Source organism: Gopherus evgoodei, unplaced genomic scaffold, assembly GCF_007399415.2.
Source record: "Gopherus evgoodei ecotype Sinaloan lineage unplaced genomic scaffold, rGopEvg1_v1.p scaffold_69_arrow_ctg1, whole genome shotgun sequence".
Taxonomy (NCBI): Eukaryota; Metazoa; Chordata; order Testudines; family Testudinidae; genus Gopherus; species Gopherus evgoodei.
In genome coordinates, this window is record NW_022060090.1 from 62,317 (window position 1) to 79,048 (window position 16,732).

A 16,732-nucleotide genomic window follows, 5' to 3' on the forward strand; every position below is an offset into this window, starting at 1 on the left:
GAGAAACCTTATGGCTGCTCTGAGTGTGGGAAATGCTTCAATCGGAGCTCAAACCTTATCACACATTGTAGAATCCACACAGGAGAAAGGCCTTACATGTGCTCTGAGTGTGGAAAAAGCTTCAATCAGCGCTCAAGCCTTACCACACATCAGAGAATCCACACAGGAGAGATGCCCTACATGTGCACTGAGTGCGGGAAAAGCTTCCATCAGCACTCAAACCTTATCACACATTGGAGAATCCACACAGACGAGGCACCTTATATGTGCACTGAGAGTGGGAAAAGCTTCATTCACTGCTCTGCCCTCATCACACATCAGAGAATCCACAAGGGAGAGAGGCCTTATACGTGCGCTGAGTGTGGGAAAAGCTTCATTCACTGCTCTGCCCTTATAAGACATCGTAGAATCCACACAGGAGAGATGCCCTACACTTGCTCTGAGTGTGGGAAAAGCTTTCATCAGAGCTCCACCCTTATCACACATCAGCGAATCCACACAGGAGAGAAGCCCTACACCTGCACGGAGTGTGGGAAAAGCTTCAATCAGAGCTCACACCTTATCAAACATCGGAGAATCCACACGGGAGAGATGCCTTATACGTGCGCTGAGTGTGGAAAAAGCTTCAAGCAGAGCTCAAGCCTTGTCACACATCAGAGAATCCACACAGGGGAGAAGCCCTACACGTGCACTGAGTGCGGGAAAAGGTTTAATCGGCGCTCAAACCTTATCACACATCAGAGAATCCACAGAAGAGAGATGCCTTATATGTGCGCTGACTGTGGGAAAAGGTTCAAGCAGACCTCAAGCCTTGTCACACATCAGAGAATCCACACAGGAAAGACGTCCTACACATGCTCTGAGTGTGGGAAAAGGTTCAGTCATTCCTCGAGCCTCACTAGGCATCAGAAAATCCACATGAGAGAGAATTGTAATAAATCCCTTGACTAGGGTTGGCCAAAACAATTTTTTTTTAAAAAAATCACATTTGCTAATTCCCGCATAGTGATTTTCGCATCATCTTCACCGTGGTCTCTCAGCTCCACCAGATAAGTTGCCTTCTTCTGCCTTTTGCAGCTAACCCTTCTTTGGGGTCAGTCCTATGATCTTTTCTATCAACTCCTTTCCTTTTGAGTCATAGGAGTGTGTAACCCTCCAGCCAGGAATGTTCATGAGTTCCAAGTGGGGGAGAGAGGTTTGATCCCAACAAGGTACACTGAGGCAAAAACTATCTGTGCCTTCCATCTACTAGGACTGTACATGGCGTTGACTGCTCAAGTTAGTCATCTTAATGTAAAAAGTTGTAGTGCAGATGCAGCCCAGGTGCAGTGGTTGGCATTAGCTTTCCCCTTGACCTGACCTAAACTCCATCACTGTTCCTAATCTAAACAAACCCTGAGCATCACGGTTATACTGTTCCCCCATCTCAAAGCAATTGTTAGTCATCGATTTCTCCCTTGGGAAACTAATTCTTTCATTCCCAGTTGCTCTGATGTTGCTTCAGATTGTGCTGGAAAGCAGATATTTTTATTATTATTCTTCCACACTTAAAATATATTGAACTATAACAAAGAGCAGGAACAGGGCAGGGATAGGGAAAGAAGTCATTTCATTCTCTGTAACAACAGACATAGTTAGGGTAAGTCAGAGGGAGTCCCTTATTCCCCATCACTCTCCTCCTTCAATCCATGCCAGAACCTAAGAATCCTTTTCCTTTCCCCAGTTGTGGGATGGGAGACTTCCAAAAGTACTCCCTGTGCTATAGCACATAGCTAAGGTCAGAGAATAAACCCCAAATCTCCCCTGAGCTTTGCTTTTTGAATTCTGTATTTCCGATTACTTCAAGCCTGAGCATTGTGATTATTTATCAGTTTCTCTAGCACTGTTCCTACCACTGTTTCTGTAACATATTTTGTTTTTTTATGGGAAAGGGTTGTTATTCCTTTGCCTAACGCCAACCTGGAAGGCCAGGGTGTCTGTTTTCTCTGGCCTCTCCCCACAAACAAATCTGATAGGGTTGAACCTGCCAGGAGCAAACAAAAAGCCCCACCAGTCACACACACAAAACAGATAGACACACACAAGACACAGAAGACACTGAATTATTTGAGCTCTCAACATTTCCGCTTTCCCACAGCATGTTAGTTCTGAAGATTGTTTTGATTTCTTTCTTTTCTTGGAACCAGAACTGGGGAAAGAGAACACTAGAGTCAGTGGAATTACAGCAGGAAGAGAGAAGTCTCATGATTCGTCAATAACCAAAGGCTTTGTAAACAGAGCGATAATGTTATTGAATAGTCTGGCTAACCCTGCAGTTAGAAACAATCAGCTCTATGGGTGGTAAATTGACAAAGGCTCTGCTGCTGATCATGAAATAGCAGCTGTTGAAAGGTAATGTGCTTCTATTTCAATGCCTCTGGAAGTGCAGAAAACAATGATCTGTGTTAAAGGAAAGTTGCCATTTCTCAGAGCCCCAATTTCTGTTTTGTGTGTACAGGAAGGTTTGAATATGTAGCAGATAATTTGGTAGAACTTAGCTATTTTATGTGTGTAACAGGTTCCTGCCCACATCCAGCAGAGGTTTCAGTCACATTCTATGGCAACTTACCGAATGTCACACAAATTAGTCCATTCTTCCTAGTCAGTCTCTGACCGGAATGTTCGAATGAGGCAGAGAACTGGGAAAGTATCGCAGTAGGACTACATTAAAAAGTGGGATTAATCAGAGCTGGGATGCAGACAAAGCCTGTTCTAGAGCTGGTGAAGTGACAGGGACACACTCCCACTAGTGCTGGCTCTGAAATAACAGCAGAAGCAGATCGAAGAGAGTGAGCTCATGTGGGAGCTATAGACAGCTGCCGTGTCAGTGCATCACTCACCTGGCAGGTGTTACACAAAACACAGCACTTCCCTTCTGGAAGAGAAACACTTCCCCCCACTGCCACCACTTCATTATACCATCCATGAGGCTGTTTGTCCTGCAGGACTTGGATCTCTTTGGGTGTTCTATGGTGATTCATAAAAGAGCCATTAGGGGAGCAGGAGTCATCCCAATGGAAATCTCTTCACTTCTTTCTCAGTGTTACTTTCTTAGCCCTGGCTTTGGAGATGACCTTCACCTTATCCTGTCTTGATTTTAGGTAGGATTTTGATCACATTCTGGGGCGTGGCAGCTTACAACTTTTGAGGGCTTTTCTCTGCCGTTTTGGTCCCCACTGCAGTCAGTACATGCTAGGCATGGGCATGATGACCTTCCTGAGGATCTTGACAGCTTTATCCAGCTTCTTGGGGGCTCTTTTCCTGCTTACAGCCACTGTCATCTTCTCATGCCTTGTCCTGGGGGCCCAGCTGCTGGTTGAATGTGAAGGAGACAAAGTGCTGATGACTTTAGCCCGCATCAAATTGCCTTTGCTCGTCAGACTCCTGAACCCCAACTGGATGTGGTTCTTGTTCTTCTGTGGAGAAGAGGGATCTGCAAATGTACATTCATATGATCCCTTTGTTTAATGGATGAAAACATAAACTAGACACTTAGAGGATTGGAACTGATTTCAGTTGATGGACAGGTTTGCTAGGTTTTTATGCATTTGGACAGTGAAATGTTGAGTGTTTACATGCATTTCAAACATCCCCGTATAGTGGAGCTCCTGAACATAATGGAGAATGGAAATGAAAATGTTTTCCCTTTTTTCAAAAATACAAATAAAAAAATAAGAGGCGTATTAGAGGGCATTTGGATTTGAAGCAAGGACCCCTTGATCTGCAGTCAAACACTCTACCACTGAGCTATACCTCCATGAGAGCAAATACTTTCCCCTCGTAGCTGAAGCACATCAGTGATTCCAATATCAGGGGCAGGTTCTCTCCGGGGCACAGAGATTTTTGGGGGAGTTGGTGGCTCCTTTCTTTCCTCACCCTGGAGTAAACTCAGCTTTTTATTCCATGGTCCATGTTTTATGGACTAACAACAGCAGCTTGAAGAAAGAGGAGAGTGAATATCTCACTGTCAGGGCTGCTGAGGGTCGCCACGTCCCTTCTGTCTGACCATTGCCATAGCAGGAGAGAAGGTTTCAAGGGAATTGAATGCCCTGGTGCAGACTAGAGACACAGAAAGATTTTGCTGTTCATTGAACAGCAAAGGAAATTGTGTCTGTATGTGAAACTGAGGAGGGACATGAAATGCCCACAGAGTGGCGCAATGCCCTAATCCAGGCCTGCACAACTCGTTAAGCAGCAAGGGCCACATTACTCTAAAGTAAACAGCTGAGGGCCAAAACCCCCTTTGCCTGTGATGAGTGGCTCATACTGCAGTCTGCCCCAGTGAATGAGGTCTAGATATGGAGACTGGACAGTAGCTAAGACTGAGGTGAAGTGGGGAAAGTGGGTGGAGGTTCCCCTGGGATGGGGAGACCCATAACTGTAGGGGTACTGCCAGGGGGTACTGCCAGGGTAAAAGGGGCACCGGGGTCCTGGGAGGGACGGGACCAGCTGCGGTAAGGCAGATCACCGGCCTGAAGAGGGCGCTCTGACATCTGGAGAGCTAATTCCCAATGAACATGGTTTTTGTAAAGGAAAATCATGCCTCACAAATCTACTATAATTCTTTGAGAGAGTCAACAAGCATGTGGATAAAGGTGATCCCGTGGATATAATATATTTAGATTTTCAGAAAACCTTTGACAAGGTCTCTCCTCAAAGGCTCTGAAGCAAAATGGGATAAAATGGAAGCTCCTCTCTGGGATAGGTATGGTTCAAAGCAAGAAAGAAGGGGTCTGATTTTCAGAATGGAGAGGTAAATAGTGGTGTCCCCCTGGGGTCTGTACTGGGTCCAGCACTGTTCAACATACTCCTAAGTGATCTGGAAAAAGGAGTAAACAGTGAGATGGAAACATCTGCAGATGATACAAACCAACTCAAGTTAGTTACGTCCAAAAGAGAGTGCAAAGTGTGACAAAGGGATCTCACCAAACTGTGACTGGGCAGCAAAAAGGCGGATGAAATTCAATGTGGATAAATGTAAAGTAATGCACGTGGGAAAACATGATCCCAACTCTACATCTAAGCTGATGGGGTCTAAATTTTGCTCTTACAACTTAAGAAAGAGATCTTGGAGTCACTGTGGATACTTCTCTGAAAACATCTACTCAATGTGCATCGGCAGTCAAAAAAGCGAGCCAAATGTTGGGAAGTCATTAGGAAAGGGATGGCTAGCAAGACAGAAATATAATATTGCCTGTCTATGAATCTATGGTATGCCCACATCTTGAATATTGGAGCTGGTCCCCCATCTCAAAGAGATATATCGGAATTGGGAAAGGTACGGAAAAGAGCCACCAAAATGATTAGGAGTCTTGAACAGCTTCCGTGTGAGGTGAGATTAATAAGACTGAAGGAAGTTTTCAGCTTGGAAAAGAGATGACTAAGGGGGGACTAGGATAGACATCTATAAAATGATGACAAGTTTGGAGAAAGTAAACAAGGAAGTATCAGAGGGGTAGCCGTGTTAGTCTGGATCTGTAAGGAAGTGTTATTTACTCCTCATAACACCAGAACTAGCAGTCACCCGATGAAATGAATAGACAGCAGGTTTAAAACAAACCAAAGAAAGTATTTCTTCACCCAACACACAGTCAACCTGGGGAAACTTTGCCAGAGGATGCTGTGAGGGCCAAGACTATAACACCAAAGAACTAGATAAGTTGATGGAGGAGAGGTCCATCATTGGCTATTAGCCAGGATGGGCAAGGATACAAAACCATGCTCTTGAAGTGTCCCTAACCTCTGTTTGCCGGAAGCTGGGAATGGGTGACGGGATGGATTGCTTGATGATTCCCTGTTCTGTCGATTCCCTCGCGGGCACCTGGCATTGGCCACTGTGGGAGGATAGGATTCTAGGGTGGCTGGACCATTGGTCTGATCCAGTGTGGCTGTTCTTATGACCAATAGAGGGCAGTCCCCACCAGCAATATTTATATTTGGTGCACTAAAAGGGCTAACTTTCCAAAGGTGACCAAAATGATTAGTGAAAGTGTTTTGGAGAAAAACACTTAACAGAACAATGTAAGTGAAAATTGGAAGCTGTTGTTTAAGGAGCTTATTAGATGGAGCATAAGCCACGTTGCATAATTAGCTGAGCTTGCAATGACCTTCCACTCAACTCGCTGACATTTCTCCATCTGCAAATGTGGTACCCATTTTAAAATCTAGATCCAATCAATTACAACATGTCAGGGAAGATTCTAGGCATCAGTGATCTGATCATTGGGTTGATGACGGTAAACAAGACATTCCCATAAGGCTCCCTCCCTCTTCCCAAGAGCCATCCTCATCCTCTCTGCCCTTTCTGCTCCCACATCCTCTGCAAACTTTCGAAGACAGATGCCTGGTGATGGCCTTTGCTCGTGGGGATGTCGCCTATTGGTCAGGGTTTTGGTCCCACGGGGGCGGGGAGGGTGCAGCAGATGGCAGGGGAGCCCAGGGCTTCCCATGGGCTCTGACCCAGGCCACTCTGAGGGCAACACTTCCTACCACCCTGCTATTGTCCAAAGTTTGCAGTTTAACACAGGAAGCTCTGACGGGTGTCAGCTCACTGCTTGGCACCTCTTCTCAGCTGGGCATGTCATGGCAGCTTTCTCCTTCTTGGGGCGGCAGCTGTCTCAGTTACGCTGACAGATCCGGGTTGGTGACTTGTCAGTGGGTGGGGTCGAAGTGGGAACTCAGGAGCTTAGTGCATGGGCCTCTACAGCATGAACTAAAGGCCACCTGGCTGCTAGCTAAGACTGTAGAAAAGTCTCATTTTCTCTCTCCCTCTAAGTGATCTTGGCGCCACTAGATGGGACACAGCACCGCACCCTGGAGGTGTGTGAGTTACATACGTCCCCTAGCTGAGGAAGCGCATCCTGAGCTTCAGAGAGTTCCCAGCTGTAATCCCAGACGACCCCTGTAACAATTGGCCTCTGGCAGGACACTGCTGAGAGTATCAATTCAGGACAAATTGCTTGGAGCAGCGCAGTCACAGTCTTGCCTAGAATATGAGGCAAGTGTACTAGAGAACCAGAGATCCCGCAGAAATGATGAGCTGCATGCCATTCTAGGGGGTGCCCCTGCAACAACCCCACCTGTTGCTTCCCTCCTCTCCTAACCCTTCTGGGCTACAGTGGCAGTGCCCCCCCCCATTTGTGTAATGAAGTAATAAAGAATGCAGGAGTGAGAGAAACCGACTTCTTAATGAGATAAAATGAGTGGGAGGAAGCCTCCAGCTGCTATGATAGTCCAGGCAGGACATTAAACGGTGGGGGGGAGAGGAGCCCAGCCTCCGGCTGCTATGATAGTCCAGGCGGTACAGAATCTTTTCATTAGACTTGAAAGGGCAGGGTGGGGCTGATGGAGCTCAGCCTCCAGTTGCTGTGATGGAGACAGTTACCAGCCGTTCTGTACTATCTGCCAGGAATGACCAGGGGTCATTCTCATTTTTACCCACGTGCCCAGGCCGGTCAGGAGCACTCACCGAGGCCAGTCAGGAGCACTCACAAGCTGATGGTGACAATGGATAACAGTCATATTGTACCATCTGCCACCAGGAAGAGGATGCTGGTGTTCAGTGCTACAGCACCTCGTCTACCAGTAGCATGCGGTAGACATAGGGTGACATTGAAAAAAGGCGAGAAACTTTTTTTTCTCTTTTCTTTCAGGGGGTGGAAGGGTGTAAATTGATGACATACACCTGAAACACTCGGGAAAATGTTTTTGACCCTTCAGGCACTGGGAGCTCAGCCAAGAATGCAAATACTTTTCAGAGACTGGGGGGATTGTGGGATAGCTGGTGTCCTCAGTACCCTCTCCCTCCCTCCATGAGCATCCATTTGATTCTTTGGCTTTCCGTTACGCTTGTCACGCAGCACTGTGCTGTAGACTCTGTATCATAGCCTGGAGATTTTTTCAAATGCTTTGACATTTCGTCTTCTCTAACGGAGCTGTGATAGAACAGATTTGTCTCCCCATAGAGTGATCAGATCCAGTATCTCCCATGCGGTCCACAGTGGAGCTCTTTTTGGATTTGGGACAGCATCACCACCTGTGCTGATCAGAGCTCCACGTTGGGCAAACAGGAAATGAAATTCAAAAGTTAGCAGGGCTTTTCCTGTCTACCTGGCCAGTGCATCCGAGTTCAGATTGCTGTCCAGAGTGGTCACAATGGTGCACTGTGGGATAGCGCCCAGAGGCCAGTACCGTCGATTTGCAGAGCAGTACAGCAGAATGTCTAACATCTTCTCTTTGCTAAGATAATATTCGGGTTCAACTCCGTCATAGCAAACAGAAGCTACCTCCCCCTGGCCTGCTCTCCAGTACTGAACCTCCTGCACACAGGCCATCTGAGACTTGCACAGTGTTACCACACCCTTGCCCTCAACCTGAGTTTTCCTTTTGAGTCCCTGCCCTCACTTACTCCTCACTAAGCCCCACAGTTCACGCAAACATATGCCCCCAGAGTGCTGACAACCCCCAAGGCAAGAACACACCCTTGGGCACCTTTACTGACAAAGCCTGCAACACTCAGCACGGAAATGAGGCAGAATTGGTCCCCCAGGTTTCACATGCACCTCTCTGTGTAGCACAGGCACAGCTCTGCCCAGCTGCTGCAACCCATCCCTCCATCGGCCAGTCACAGCTACAGCTGGCCCAGTGCACACAGCTGGAGGCATGCGGATAGATGCTGGGATTCCCGTCTGTGCTGTGGTCACAGATGGGAATCCCAGCAACTATGACTTTCTTAGGTGCCTCCTTCTGACACTTGTCAAAAATATGACTGGTTTCTTTTGCAAGCATTTGCATTGCAAGGCAGAGGCAGTCTTCTCTGTTTCCTCAAAGAATTGACCAAAAGGTGGGAAGAGCGGACACATTTGGCAAAGCACCGGTGAGAGTTGCATCTCTAACCTCCACTTTACCTGGCAGGTGCCTTGGCCAGCTTAACCACGGTGCCGCTGACTGGGACTTTTCTCCCAGCTGCTCCATTTTTCATCAGTGACAATCAAAAGGAAGGTGACATGACATCTGTGTGTGGACATCCCCAGCAAATCACAAGGACATGGGGCACAGAATCTCGTGTTGCAGCAATTGCAGTCAAAGCAACCACCATGCTAATACCAGTCACAGAAGCCTTGTCATCAACTCCAGGCTTGTGATTTGATTCTTTCCAATGCTTCTCTCCAAAGAAGCCTTTTCCTTAGCAAGCAATTGCTTGTGTTGCCAAGGGAGGTCTCCTCTGCTTCCCAGAAAGACACAGGAAAATGTGAGCGAGGAGACAAAAGCTGTACAACAAGGCACAACTGGGAGTTGAACCCAGGATCTCCTGTCTAGTAGACAGGTGATTTAGCCAGCTAAGCCATGGTGCCTGCCTCAAAAAAGTATTTGCAGCTGTTCCATTTGATGGCCCAGGACAACACCTGCAAATTCCAAAGTACAGATGTTCCCCATTTCCCTCAAGACTTGCAAGGAAGAACTGGCAGGCCAAGCCAGGATGTGTCTCTTATGTCCTTATTAATATGTGTGAACAAAGAAATTGTATGTTGCTTCTGCCCAGCCAAATGGGTTTGTTAGTATAATGGAAAAGTGAAGGGATAGAGCTAAAGTGTTACTAGCCTGGCACACACCGATGGGGAAACCTAGAGAAAGTGGTGCTAGCCCTTTGATGGGTCAGCTGGCAGAGGACTGGAGACTTGACTTGTCTTAGGTCACACAGCCAGTCAGAGGCAGAGTTGGGAATGAGATCCCAGAGCCCTGATTTTCAAATTTACCGTCGGATCTTGAATTTCAGACATTCAATGACCGGAATAAATTGCTCTCAGATGAGCTCCAGACCAACAACAGTGCACAGTAATTATTCAGCAAGTATTTGAGGAGAACTGCAATGTTAGAGAGAATCATGAACTGCTCAGACACAATTAATGCAGAGAAGCAGCAAAATTCATCAAATATAGAACTGGTTCTGACTTATTTCCTTGGTCTTAAAAGAGAACAACAAGGACCTGAGTCTCCTCCCTGTCTATAACCCCCTGCTCAGGCAACCAGGGTAGAGACTGAGAACGGGAGGCTGAGGGTTCTCACCAGAGAGCCCAAGGGATGGCCCAGGTCACTGGTGGGTATCGGTGCCTGAGCACTATTTCAGCCCGACATATTTGGCTGGACTCTCCACAGTGAGAGCTGCAGAGCACTCCCCTGCAAAACACACACACACACACACGTCTCCTAGTGTTGGGAGGGGAACAGGAGAAAGGAGAAAAGCAAGAGACAAAGAGAAAGGAGGGAGGGATGGATGGAGGAAAAGGTGAAACAAAAAGGACAAACCCTAATGTCCCCAGTGATTCTAAGGGACAAAATCCCAGGTGTGGAATAAAATTCTGCCTCCTTAAGCTCGTGTTTTCCATGCCTAGAATTCAACTGTCACCAGATGGATCAGACTGAACAGCTTTCAAACCTCCAGGAGGCTCTTACCTTCTAAACAGGGATGACTGTTTTCTAGTAAAATCACTACAAGAGAAGGAGAAAACTCGAAAGAGGTTCCTCCTGGTGCTCACGTCTGTGAACCCGAATACTCTTTCAGTCCTCAAAGACAGACTTGGAGAAGGAGACTTACTGAAGCAAAGCCACAGGAGTCTCTGAGGTTTCCCTGGCCTCTTGCCCCTGTCCTGCCTGTCTGATGTCAGCGTCTCTCTGTGAGGTCACCACCGCCCCATCACCTTTGACCAATAGTCTGAGGTCCTGCAAAAGGCCTTTCTGATGTCACTGCCTCACCCCTCCCTTGCTGTGCTAATGTCCTTCCCTGGCCAGACACTTTGGAGGTTTGAGCTACTCCTGTGGATCACCCCACTCAAGGACCGTTCGTTCTAGGCAGCAAGCTGGCTAGACAGGAAAACATCAGACGCTGCTCCCAACGTTACACTCGGTTTTTCAGAAATGCATCGACTTTATGGCCAGAAGAGACCATTAGAGCATCTAATCATATAATCATAGAATATCAGGGTTGGAAGGGACCTCAGGAGGTATCTAGTCCAATCCACTGCTCAAAGCAGGACCAATCCCCGACTGAATCATACCAGCCAGGGCTTTGTCAAGGCTGACCTTAAAAACTTCTAAGGAAGGAGATTCCACCACCTCCCTAGGTAACCCATTCCAGTGCTTCACCACCCTTCTAGTGAAAAAGCTTTTCCCTAATATCCAACTTAAACCTCCCCCACTGCAACTTGAGACCCTTACTCCTTGTTCTATCATCAGGTACCACAGAGAACAGTCTAGATCCATCCTCTTTGGAATTCCCTTTCAGGTAGTTGAAAGCAGCTATCAAATCCCCCCTCAGTCTTCTCTTCTGCAGACTAAACAAGACCAGTTCCCTCCGTCTTTCCTCATAAGTCATGTGCTCCAGACCCCTAATCATTTTTGTTGCCCTCTGCTGGACTCTTTCCAATGTTTCCACATCTTTCTTGTAGTGTGGGGCCCAAAACTGGACACGCTACTCCAGATGAAGCCTCACCAATGTCTAATAGAGGGGAATGATCACATCCCTCGATCTACTGGCAGTGCCCCTACTTATTCAGCCCAAAATGCCATTAGCCTTCTTGGCAACAAGGGCACCCTGCTGATTTATATCCAGCTTCTAATCCACTGTAATCCCTAGGTCCTTTTCTGCAGAACTGCTGCCTGACCATTCGGTCCCTAGTCTGTAACAGTGAATGGGATTCTTCCGTCCTAAGTGCAGGATTCTGCACTCGTCCTTGTTGAACCTCATCAGGTTTCTTTTGCCCCAGTCCTCTAACTTGTCTAGGTCCCTCTGTATCCTATCCCTACTCTCCAGCGTATCAACCACTCCTCCCAGTTTAGTGTCATCTGCAAACTTGCTGAGGGTGCAGTCCACGCCATCCTCCAGATCATTAATGAAGATATTGAACAAAACCGACCCCAGGACCGACCCTTGGAGCACTCCGCTTGAAACCAGCTGCCAACTAGACATGGAGCCTTTGATCACTGCCCATTGAGCCTGATGATCTAACCAGCTTTCTATCCACCCTACAGTCCATTCATCCAGCCCATACTTCTTTAACTTGCTGGAAAGAATACTATGGGAGACCGTATCAAAAACTTTGCTAAAGTCAAGGAATAACACATCCACTGCTTTCCCCTCATCCACAGACTCAGTTATCTCCTCATAGAAGGCAATTAGGTTAGTCAGGCATGACTTGCCCTTGATGAATCCATGCTGACTCTTCCTCATCACTTTCCTCTCCTCTAAGTGCTTCAGAAGTGATTCCTTGAGGACCTGCTCCATGATTTTTCCAGGGACTGAGGTGAGACTGACAGGCCCGTAGTTCCCTGGATCCTCCTTCTTCCCTTTTTAAAGATGGGCACTACAGTAGCCTTTTTCCAGTTATCCAGGACCTCCCCCGATCACTACGAGTTTTCAAAGATAATGGCTAATGGCTCTGCAATCACATCCACCAACTCCTTTAGCACCCTCGGATGCAGCACATCCAGCTCCATGGACATGTGTTCGTCTCCAGTTTTCTAAATAGGCCCGAACCACTTCTTTCTCCGCAGAGGGCTGGTCACCGTCTCCCCACACCGTGCTGCCCAGTGCAGCAGTCTGGGAGCTGACCTTGTTTGTGAAGACAGAGGCAAAAAAAGCATTGAGTACATTAGCTTTTTCCACATCCTCTGTCCACTAAGTTACCTCCCTCATTCAGTAAGGGGCCCACACTTTCCTTGACTTTCTTCATGTTACTAACATACCTGAAGAAACCCTTCTTCTTACTCTTAACGTCTCTTGCTAGCTGGAACTCCATGTGTGATTTGGCCTTCCTGATTTCACTCCTGGATGCCTGAGCAATATTTTTATACTCCTCCCTGGTCATTTCTCCAATCTTCCACTTCTTGTAAGCTTCTATTTTGCATTTAAGATCTGGTCTGATCAAGCTGGTTGCCTGCCATATTTACTATTCTTTCTGCACATTGGGATGTTTTTTTCCTGCAACCTCAATAAGGATTCTTTCATTCTTTAGAGGATTGGAACTGATTTCAGTGAAGGAACATGTTTGCTAGATTTTCATGCATTTGTACAGGAAAACATTGAGTGTTTCTATTCATTTCAGGGATCCCTATTCAGTGTAACTCCTCAACATAATGGAAATGCAATTATTTTTGTTGAAAGAAGAGGTTTATAAGGGGACATTAGGATTAGAACCAAGGACCACTTGATCTGTAGTCAAACACTCTACCACTGAGCTGTACCCCCATAACTGCTATGGAAGTAAGTCAGTGATCTTAAAGATTTTGAAGGACAAGCCCTGCCTCAGAGATCTCCTGTTCTCTTCCCAGACCACAGTGCTTTTAAAAATGGGGTTTGATTAAACTTATAGATACATGGAGACACCACAGCTTGCACCCCCACCCACATAGCTTCCCCCAGTGACGTAGCTACCACCTCTCGGGGGGATGGATTAACTACATGGACGGGACAGCTCTCTCCCCTCTGGTCAGAGCATCTTCATTCTTTATGAATAGGTAGGAAAGAACGTCCTGAATGGACAGTAACGAATTTATCAAATATTGCTGGGTCTGCATTCAATATTGGTAACTGGTCGTGCTGGGCTGGATTAGTAGGAGCATTACCAGCAGATCGAGGGAAGTGATTATTCCCCTCTATTCGTCACTGGTGAGGCCACATCTGGAGCATTGTGTCCAGTTTTTGCCCTCCCACTACAGAAACAAATTGGAGAGAATCTAGTGGAGGGCAACAAAAACGATTAGGGGGCAGGGGACTTACAAGGAGAGGCTGAGGGTACGGTCACCCAGAGGGGGGGCAAGTGGGGCAATTTGCCCCAGGCCCTGCAGGGATCCCATGAGAATATATTATTCTATAGTATTGCAACTTTTTTTATGGAAGGGGCCCCCAAAATTGTTTTACCCTAGGCCCCCTGAATCCTCTGGGCAGCCTTACCCACTCCACCCCCTTGACTCATTCTCCTCCCTCTGAGGCCCCACCTGTACTCTGCTCTCACTCCCATTTGGCCACTCTCCCACTCCTGCTCTTTCTCTTTGGCTGAGGCCTGCTGGTCCACCTTTTGCTCACTCCTCTCCTCCCCGAAAGCCTCCTTGTGTCTTTCCACTCCCTCCCCCAAGGTCTGCCTGCTACCCCCACCTCTCTGCCCTTCCCCTGAGACTCACCCTGCCCAAACCTCTCTGCCCCCTCCCCTAAGACCAGCCCTGCCCAGCACTCACATCTCTCTATCCGCTCCCCTGACCTGCCCTGTCCACCACCCACACATCTTTGCCCCACCCATGAGACTGGCCCTGCCCACCACTTATACCTCTCTGCCCCTCACCTGAGACCCGCCCTGTCCACCTCTTTCCTTGGTCATCTGTTGTTGTGCCTTGAAACATCAAGGATGGACTAAAAAGCTGAGTTTACTCCAGAGTGAGGAAAGAAAGGAGCCACCAACCCCCTGACAAATCTCAGTGCCCCAGAGAAAACCTGCCCCCTGCTATTGCAATCCCTGATGTGCTGGGGATATGATGGTAAAGGAACTGTCTGGATGATCAAGGCAGGAAATGGACAACAATCTACAGGAACGTCATTGACCACAAACACACTCTCCTCGTGCTCCAGCCAGAAGGGAAATGAGCAAGAATTCTTGCAATTCAGCCAGGGACACACTTACACGATGGCACAGCAGTGTGTGTGTTGTGGAAGCTGGTCTGAGGGAACAATGGGAATTGATCACTCAGTGAGAACAGAACTGGAGTGTAGTGAGAGACCCATCTCAAGCAAGTAGTTGTGGCTGGGTGGTTAAGGTGATGGGTTAGAAATCCATTGGGGTCTCCCTACACAGGTTCAAATCCTGCCAACTACAGAGGAAGTTGTGGTTCTTCAGTTTCAACAGAGCTGGGTCTTGTTTCGCTCTCAAGCTATATCTACACTATTGGATAATGTGGCTTTAAAGTGTTTGAATTAAACAAATGTTGAATGTCCACGCTATGCCTCTTGTCTTACCAGAGCACATCCATGCTAGACTCTTGGATGGCCACAGAGAGCAGTGCACTGTGGGTAGCTGTGCAACTGGCTGCAGGGTGCTTTGGGAAGGGTTTGCAATGCCTCACAGGCTGGTACAGCATCACATGATGCAGGTTTCTCTATCCCACTGTTCCATGGGAATCCTACTAGATTGCCAGCTGCTTTTCAACTGCAATGTGTTTGGGTGGTGGGGGAAGAGTGAGTGAGTGTGTGGGCACACTGTCTAAGTTCAGACAGCTGCTGCAAGCAACCAGTCCTGAGGCAGGGGGAGGGGGACAGCCCCAACATCAGCCCCTGCTTTCCTCACTGGCTCAGCTCAGCACAGCAGCCTTTGTCACACATGCACACTGCAGCCTGCTTAGCTCTGTGTCAGGTGTGCTGGAACAGGGGAGTTAGAGGGTCATGGCCCCACCACTCTTTACTGGCTGTTAGGATAAGTGATGGCGGGGAAGGGTGGAGTCTTGGAGGGGGAAGAGGCGTTCTGTGGGTGTGGCCTTAGGGGGAGGGGTGGTGTGAGTGTGGTTCCTTGGGGAAGAGGTGTCATGAGAGCGCTACAGTTCAGACAATGGTGCCCCCGCCCCACTGTAAGGAAGCTCCCACTGCCCCTGCTCTGTGTTCGTAGTGCAGGAGAGAGCAGCATCCATGGCAGTGATTAGCTCCCGGGGGCTCCAGCAGAAGGGCTTGGGAGGTGATTTAAAGATCCCAGGGCTCCGGCAGGGGGGCTCAGGAGGCGATTTAAAGGGCCTGGGGCTCCGGCCACTGCAGGGAGCCCTGGGCCCTTTAAATCACCAGATTGGGAAAGCCAGGCCGGGCTGGCACAGCATACCCGCTCTTGCCAGTACCCCATACCAGAACGTACCGGCTTACTTTCACCTCTGGAAGGTCCTCACATGGATCAATAACTGGTTAAATCTGGGAAACAAAGGGTAGGACTAAATGATCAGTTTTCAGGATGCAAACAGGTAACTAGTGGTGTCTGTACTGGGACTATTCAACATATTGATAAACGATCTGCTAAACAGCGAGGTGACAAAATTTGCAGATGATCCAGAACTACAGAGGACAGTTAAGTGCGAAGCAGCCTGTGAGGAGCTAAAAAGAGGTTTCACAAAACTAGGTGAAAGGGCAACAAAATGGCAGATGAAATTCAATGCTGATACGTGCAAAGTGATGCACATTGGCAAACACAATCTCAACGCTACATATTAAACGATGGGATGTCAAATAGCTGGTAACACAAGGGGCATAGTGTGGATATGCAACAGCTGTTTAACTGAAACATTTTAAAGCCACATTACCCAATAGTGTAGACACAGCTTGAGAGTGGGACAAGACCCAGTTCTGTTGAAACTAAAGGACCACAACTTCCTCCATAGTTGATAGGATTTGAACCTGCGCACGGAGACCCCAATGGAGTTCTAGCCCATCGCTTTAACCACTCAGCCACAATGACTTGCTCGAGATGTGGTTCTCACTACACTCCAGTTCTGTTCTCACTGAGTGATCAATTCCAGTTGTTTCCTCAGACCAGCTTCCACAACACACACACTGCTGTGCCATTGTGTAAGTGTGCCCCTAGCTGAATTGCAAGAATTCCTGCTCATTTCCCTTCTGGCTGGAGCACGAGGAGAGTGTGTTTGTGGTCACTGACGTTCCTGTAGATTGTTGTCC

The 16,732-nt window shown here is 47.8% G+C and overlaps 2 protein-coding genes across 2 annotated transcripts in view; both read left to right on the top strand.

Moving 5' to 3' along the window:
- LOC115643738 (zinc finger protein 660-like) overlaps positions 1-16,732 on the top strand; it is a 579,185-nt gene that overhangs the window by 39,744 nt on the left and 522,709 nt on the right. The gene's annotated exons all lie outside the window — the stretch shown is intronic.
- On the top strand, positions 13-2,774 carry LOC115643736 (zinc finger protein 34-like; the record flags this gene model as incomplete). The annotated part of the gene is made up of 2 exons (XM_030547734.1): positions 13-232; positions 317-2,774. Coding segments are annotated over 2 exons (855 nt in total), but the record flags the coding sequence as incomplete, so codon positions are not given.